The 8,036-nt window shown below is 38.9% G+C and overlaps 2 protein-coding genes across 2 annotated transcripts; one reads left to right on the top strand and one right to left on the bottom strand.

Moving 5' to 3' along the window:
* Window positions 1-4,050: 4,050 nt before the first annotated feature.
* Window positions 4,051-4,663, bottom strand: LACBIDRAFT_319115 (uncharacterized protein; the record flags this gene model as incomplete). Its single annotated transcript, XM_001879794.1, has 4 exons — window positions 4,051-4,097; window positions 4,148-4,405; window positions 4,460-4,566; window positions 4,620-4,663. The coding sequence occupies 4 exons, from the start codon at window positions 4,661-4,663 to the stop codon at window positions 4,051-4,053; spliced, it is 456 nt and encodes a 151-aa protein (XP_001879829.1).
* A 588-nt stretch (window positions 4,664-5,251) lies between these two features.
* LACBIDRAFT_319114 (uncharacterized protein) lies at window positions 5,252-5,651 on the top strand (the record flags this gene model as incomplete). Its single annotated transcript, XM_001880030.1, has 3 exons — window positions 5,252-5,257; window positions 5,311-5,417; window positions 5,474-5,651. 3 exons carry the CDS (start codon window positions 5,252-5,254, stop codon window positions 5,649-5,651), a joined length of 291 nt encoding a protein of 96 aa, XP_001880065.1.
* Between the last annotated feature and the right edge of the window lie 2,385 nt (window positions 5,652-8,036).

The raw sequence follows: 8,036 nt of genomic DNA, 5'->3' as shown, positions 1-8,036 counted from the left end.
AGCTACATAGAAATCCTCATTTCCACCAAAAGAGATTACTAAGCATTCAACCAATTTCCCTGTGCATGCAGTCAAACTATTTGTCTACATTTTGAACTATGTAATGTCATGTGGATTCAAGTTCAGTATACAGAAACCAGTGTTTTTCAAGACTACACATGTCATTTCATACTATTTATTTGTCTTTATCTACATTTATCCTCATTTCAGAATGATCCTACACATAAAGAGTGCATTCTGCAAAAGAAACAGTGTCATTTGGACCAGAAGTGGCTGAGCTATGTAGAAATGTTCATTTTCACCAAAATGGGTTACTAATCATTCAACATGTGCAAACAATTTCACTGTGCATGCAGTAAAACTGTTTGTCGTTATTTTAAACCATGTGATGTCATATGCATTCAACTTCAGTATACAGAAACCAATGTTTTCCAAGACTACACATGTCATTTGAGACTATTTATTTATATTTACCTACATTTATCCTCATTTCAGAATGATCCTACAATCAAGGAGTGCATGCTGCAAAAAAAACCATGTCATTTGGACCAGAAGTGGCAGAGCTACATAGAAATGTTCATTTCCACCAAGATGGATTACTAATCATTCAACTTGTGGGTGTGGGCCAGTGCTTTGCATGGCATGTATGAGTCCTTTCTGTGGACTCTAAATTTAATGTTAGGAAATTGGTCATGTAATCACTTTATGATTTTCTGAGTTTTGTTCTATATTTGCAAATAGACCCTGAGCTCTGAGCCTAGCCATCAATATCATAGCAACAATGTGTGCTATTCTTATTTTTCTTTGATTTTTTTTTTGATTTTATAGCAAATTTTCCCAATTTTATAACTATTTTTCTGTTTATGGTAAAATATTCCCACAGTCCTGTTTGCATATATCTCAGGAAAGAGGATGGTTAGTTATATTTTGTGACCTATAATAGCATGCTCTATATATTTGTGATGAATTTCCTTTTTTGGGTTAAAATTCCCACAGTATCAGAAGCACAGCCTCTCACTTAGCTCCATAAACAACAATTGTAGCCCCTTTCCTTACCTTTATAGATATATATAAATAATGTCATGCAGACCATTCCTCATTGAGAAAAACACAAAATACTGAAAAAATTGGACACTTTTTGGAAATTGTCATGCATTTTTGACCAATATCTCAAAGAGCAAGAAAGCTGGTCTCAAGATATAGTCACATTGCATGATATGACAATATTTTTACATGGTTGTCTTGATTTCCATATTTGGATATGGACCCTGAATACTGGACACAGCCCCTTCAACACCATGGCAACAGAGAAGATCACTCTTAATTTTGGGGTATTTTTTTCTGATTTTCTGGCAACTTTTAGATGGTTTCTATATTTAGATATTGACCCTGAACCCTGAACAAAGCTTTCCCACCTTACTAAGCAATATTCTGATTTTTACATATTTTTTGCTGATTTCTTTTACCATTTTTCCTGATTTTATGGCTGCTTTTCTGTTTAAGGGAAAAGGTTCCCGCGGTGATGAAAGGTAAATGAATCAATGAATGAAAAATTTGCCTAAGTCCTCAGTTGATAAAGAATGAGTCTTACTCGTAAACTCGTAAGGACTCATAACACATGCAAAGAATCTTACCTCCTGTGTGGTAATGTTGTTTGCATTTGTTTTTAACATGTGATATGATTCAAGATCAGTACACATGTCATTTCAGAATATTTATTTGTATTTACCTACATTTATCCTCATTTTAGAATGATCCTACACATAAAGAGTGTATACTGCAAAAACAACCATGTCATTTGGACCAGATTTGGCAGAGCTACATATAAATCTTCCATGCAGTAAATCTGTTTGCATTTGTTTTTAACCATGTGATATCATGTGGATTCAAGTTCAGTATACAGAAACCAATGTTTCCTGAGAGTATACATGACATTTCAGACTATTTATTTGTATTTACCTACATTTATCCTCATTTTAGAATGATCCTACAATTAAGGAGTGCAGACTGCAAAAAAAACCATGTCATTTAGACCAGATTTGGCAGAGCTACATAAAACCAACATTTTCTGAGAGTACACATGTCATTTTGGACTATTTATTTGTATTTACCTACATTTATCCTCATTTCACAATGATTCTACAATTAAGGAGTGCATACTGCAAAAAAAAACCATGTAATTTGGACCAGATTTGGCAGAGCTACATACAAATCTTCATTTTCGCTAAAAATGATGACTAATTTCAGAAATTTCTCAACTTGAACAAACAAAATTACCGCGCACGTGGTAGTTTTGATTGCATTTGTTTGAAAGCAAGTCATTCAAAACAGATGCAAAGAACTTTACCACACTTTGGCAGAGCTACAACAAATCTTCATTTTCGCTAAAAATGATGACTAAGCGATGACATGCACCAAGGATCGTCTGAACCCCAGCGCAGGTTCAGATGATCCTTGGCACATGTCATAATTTGGCATCATTTGGCTAACCCTTCTGCTTTTGCATGCAGCTTATATTAGTAATTTTGCAATAAAATACTGTAACTCTGTCAAATCTAATCTGAATTACATAAAATAAAATCCAGAAAAAAGCTAAAATTCCGCGCAATTCGATTACGTAAAATTGTGCACTATGTATTACATAATTGGCATGTCATTTCCCAGGTTATATCTGCAATTCTGAAAGAAAATACTGCAACTCTGTCATATCTGATCCAAATTACATAAGATGAAATGCAAAAATAATATACAACTGCAAGAAATTTAATTACATACATTGTAGTAGTATGCATTACATAATTGGCCCTGAAAAGGAGAAAAGCATCTATAAGTGTATTCAAAAGAAAAGCTGCAACTTACTGGATACCACTTATACAAAACTATAAATAACTGCTGCCACATGCACTAGTCCATATAGCTATATATAATGTGACAACTATGGACAAAATGATGCAATAGAACTGATGAACAATAGTGTTTGGCAGATAGATGAACTCTCATTAACTGGTTGTGACCATGTTGAGTGACAATCCATGCCATCAATCCATGCCATCACTGGACAGATCACATGGTCAGTAAAACCTTGTACTATATACCATCAACTACACAAATGATGACAAAAGCATACAAAGCTAGAGTGCCTGAAACCCTGAAACCCTGAACGTGGATGACTACAAAAGGCTAGAGACCCTGAATCCCCTGAATCCCTGAATGTGAGAAACCATCAATTTTCATGGGAAAAAGGCAAAGTTCAGCATTAGAACGCTGAAAAATTCCTTGAGATCAAGGGTAATAAACGAGTCTCTTCGTAAACTCAGAGGACTTGTAACAATGAACATTTCCCTTACCTATACAAAGTCCTGACCCATCCCCTCATGCATTACAAGCTTGGTTGGCCTCACAGCACAAGAGAAAGTTTTTTCCAATAATGAGACATCAGAATGGACTGGAGACCTGAAAACCAGAAATTGTTCTGTGAAGGTGAACTAAAACACACTATTATGTTGGATGCTATTAACAGGTCCATTTAGATGTCACTGTCAAAGCACTGACAATGTTTGCACCAAAATCTTACATTGAAGCAGTAAAGCTTAACGCAGAAGTCATGAACATGCCCAGAGTAGGGTCTGATGGGAACATAATCACCCCAGTGCAGCAGGTGAATCTTGCACCAGCTGTAAGATTCGAAACATGTGAAGATACATACTATGCAGTTTTTCTTTTTATAATATATTTATGAATATGATGCAGAGGATGGATTGATAGGCATGGGAGTCCTACTGCCAATTAGAAGCCACAAGCTAAGCGCTGTGAGCCCAAGCTATGACACGAGCACAAGCCATAACATGTGACAGCAATTAACACTGAGGAAACACCGAGGACTCAATGTGCATCTTCCAAGGGCAGGGGTAGCAAACAATTTGAGTAGTGAGGGAGCAGTGGCATTCCTACATCACTGTCACTCTTGTACATCTATGTAGTAAGTATATTTTAGTAGAAAATATGATGAGAACTATGAGGCCTTCAACCATGGGAAGAAATCAATTTTGTTCATAAACTCAGAGGACTTGTAACAAGCAAGAACAACAGCCAACTACCTATGACTGCCCACAAACCAGGGTGAACATGAGAATAAGAACAGACATACCACTAAAAGAGATTGTGCAATTCATAAATAGTTTGTTGGAGCATTTTCTGAGCATATAGTAGTATCCATACAAGTCTACAATGAAGCAGATCAAGCCACAGGGAGGTCCTGAGCAGAAGTTGGCATAAGGGCAAAAAATAAATATGAAACCTCCACAAAGGGTTAAGGGATTTATAAATGGTTTGTTGGAGTGTTTTTGGGATATATATTGGTATCCAAATAAGTCTACATTGAAAGAAATTGAGCCACAGGAAGGTCCTGAGCAAAAGTTAGCATAAGGGCAAATAAACACAAAAGTACGGACAGACATACCTCCAGGAAGGGTGGACGGATTCGTAAACAGTTTATTGGAGTGCTTTTGGGACGTGTAGTAGTGTTCAAACGAGTCTACGTTGAAGGAAATCGAGCCACAAGAAGGTCTTGGGCAGAGTAAAGCATAAGTGGAAAAACATGAAAATACAAACAGACATACCTCCGCAAAGGGTTGCCAGATTCGTAAACGGTTTGTTGGAGCATTTTCAGGACATAAATTAATTTCCAAACAAATCAAGCTATAGGAAGGTCCTGGGCAGAGGTTGGCATAAGTGCAAAAACACAAAAGTACAAACAAATGTACCTCCATGAAGAGTTGGCGGATTTGTAAATGGTTTCTTGGAGCATTTTTGGAACATGAATTACTGTACTATTTTGACCAAGTGTTCATGTCACATATCACATCGACAAAAAAACTATTTTTTTTTATTCGTCTTAAATCAAAAGAAATTTTTTCGGCCATGTCAGTGTGAAATTTTTCCAAAAATCATGAACACTTGGTCAAAATAGTACAGTAGTATCCAAACGAGTCTACGTTGAAGCGAATTGAACCACAGGAAGGTCCTGGGCAGAGGTTGGCATAAGGACAAAAAGACAAGTCATGGCATTCCCTGAAAATGACATGACTCACAAGTTGAGTCATTCCTTTTGATCAGCAGAATATTCACCATTATACTCACAACTTCTCAATACCTTCCTGCAGTCCGTTTCTCTTGAGCATGAACTTGATTCAATGCCTACACATTCCAAGAACAAGCTCCACAAAACTGTTTACAAAACAGTCAACTTCCCATGGAGGTAAGTTGGTTTGTATTTTGGCTTTTTTGCCTATATGCTCACCAATTGTTCAGTACCTTCCTGTGGTCCGTTTCACATGGCATGGACTCTATTCAATACCTATGCACTCCACAAACACACTTCACAAAACCGTTTACAACATGGTTGAGTTCCCATCCAGGTAAGTAAGTAAGTTTGTATTTTCGCTTTTTTGCCTTATGCTCACCAACTGCTCAGTACCTTCCTGTGTAGTGCTTGGAAGTCCAGTCCCAAGACTGCAAAAAGACCGCAACTGGACTGGACCAAGACTGCAAAAGACTGGACCTGCAGTCTTGGTCTTTCAGATTTGAGATCACAAGACTGCAAAAAGACCGGTATTTTGTACCTACATAATAACCCTTCAAAACACACCTAAGATCATATTCTTAGGCCAAAAACTGACAAATATACATACAAAACTGTAAAATATTTTGTGAAAATAGCAGATGTACATTAGTATTTTTGTATATATATCAATTCTCAATGTAATTTAATGTTCTTGCACTTGTTTAGAAGCTACAAAGAATGTCAATAAACTTACTGACTCACAATTGCAAAATCTATTGCATATTTTGTTGAAAAACTGGTCTTGAACTGGTTGTAACCAGTTTGGACCAAGACTGGTCCAAAGACCAAAAAAGACTGCAGTCTTGGTCTTTTCCGGTCCTGGTCCAGTCTTTTGAGGTTTCAGGAATCATATGGACTGGTCTTGATCTTGGTCTTTTTGTTTTGGGCCAAAAAACCAGACTGGACCAGACTTTCAAGCACTATTCCTGTGGCCTGTTTTATCTGAGCATGGGCTCATTTGCACAAGTTGTCATGACCTTAATTGTTGTACCTTCAATGTAAACAAGTTGAGTTGCATGAATGATGAATATGAAAATAGAGGCAATGCATTCATTCATCAGAATCTGGAAGCCAAATAGAGCAATATATTGGCCACTACCTACATCAATGACAACCTGGATAGGGCTAAAAAAGACAGTAATAATCAAGGAATGGTCAAGTAGACTAGGAAAGTCATGCAGGCAAACCAAGCAGATGATCATGGGAAAAAATCACTTTGGTGGGAGAATGTCAAATTTCAGCATACCACACTGAAAAAAACCTCAAATACAGGAGAAATAAACGAGCCTCTTCGTAAACTCAGAGGACTCATAATCAACTTTTCTTTGTGCAGATAAAAATCTCAGAAAGCCTGTGTCACACAATATTGAGAGAGGAAATCAAGGACTTCAAAATCATACAGTGTTTTGCATGTGAGATTGCACTGCAAATCCCACGAAAACTTGTTTGCATTTGTATTTCGTGACCTGAAGTAACCATTTTCGGTTGATTTTGGGTGTAGAACGCATGACACCAGCCACAAACTACAAGTACAAACAGGTTTTAGTAAGATTTCGAGTGCAATCTCACATGCAAAGCACTGTAAAGCATATCAAACTCACTGAAAGCACAGGATACAATACCCTGGTTGTATAGCCAACAAAGGAAAGTTGAAAGACCAGCGGCGCCAAAACCGGAAAGCCGGCGCAACGAGTGATTGGTACCACTTGAGTTTGTGGGGTGACACGTGCACGTGTGGACGGAACCAGGGAGTTGGCACGAACCTTGAAGCTCAGTTCGGAGGAAGCCTATTGCCAACGACGTCGCAAACTAGGGCCCAATATTACAGAATGCATACTTATCTCCACCACGACACAGACGATCCAAGCGACACCCCAATCTTCACAGGGACCAGCGCGATGACTGAACATTATGCCTATGACAGAGACCGACTGTAAGTTCATTTCCTTGTTCCGAGTCCTTGGTTGTGGTTCCCGTCTTGGATCACAACAACCAGCTCTCCTTTTCTCCTTTTTCTCTCCGATGCATATCACCTTTTCTCAATTTCACAAATGCTCCCTCCACTACAACCCTCAATTTAGGATATACGAGCTCGTCGTTCGCCAGGAACCCAAGCAGGCCAGGATGTGTGGTGTCGGCGGCAAAGGTGGGCATTTCTTCGCTACATAGACTAAAATTCCTCGTGGCTAATGGCCCTATAGCAGACAGACGTCCTATCGACCCTCCACCTATAGTTCAGCTCCGCGTCATCGATCCTTCGGCACCATCTCAGGCCGCCAATGCTAATGCCACGCCCAGCCAGCGCCGTAGAAACAGTAGTGCGACTACCCCTCCAGGATCTCCCTCTCCGAGTTCCAGTTCACGACACCTCCCAGAGGCCCAGGAATCTGATGCTGGCTATGGACAATCCTTTCTTCAAAATCCGTACTATTTCATGTTTGCCAGCCTTGCAAAACCGGATGACGATGCGGAGTTACACTGGCTGAAGGTGAAAAATCTCTCTTTTTTAGTATATTTCTTTTCAAGATCCATTATTTTCTTCTCTTTTCTCCTCCGTTTCTTGTACGAGTATGACACTTATTCTGATAGGATGGTCGGACGCGGTGTACGACAGGATCAGTGGTTTCATCACTCTACCACCTCAAAGACCCTCAACATAATAATGAAGGTTGTTCTTTCCCCATTCAATTTACCCGCCGCAACAGTTGACTTATTTCTTATCTCATCAGATGCAGGCTTTTTTGTTTTTCCTGATCTGAGCGTACGCACCGAAGGCAGCTATCGCCTCAAATTAAGTTTATTCGAGGTTGTTGGGTGAGTGCCATTTTTCTGTTGTCCCATTCACCTCGCGTACCTTGAAGCATATGAATTACGAGGGTACGCGAGGAATGGATGCTCTCCCATAGCCCAAGCC

Source organism: Laccaria bicolor, genomic scaffold, assembly GCF_000143565.1.
Source record: "Laccaria bicolor S238N-H82 LACBIscaffold_9 genomic scaffold, whole genome shotgun sequence".
Taxonomy (NCBI): Eukaryota; Fungi; Basidiomycota; class Agaricomycetes; order Agaricales; family Hydnangiaceae; genus Laccaria; species Laccaria bicolor.
The sequence above is the reverse complement of the archived record's forward strand: the minus strand, read 5'-3'. Positions and strand labels throughout refer to the sequence as shown.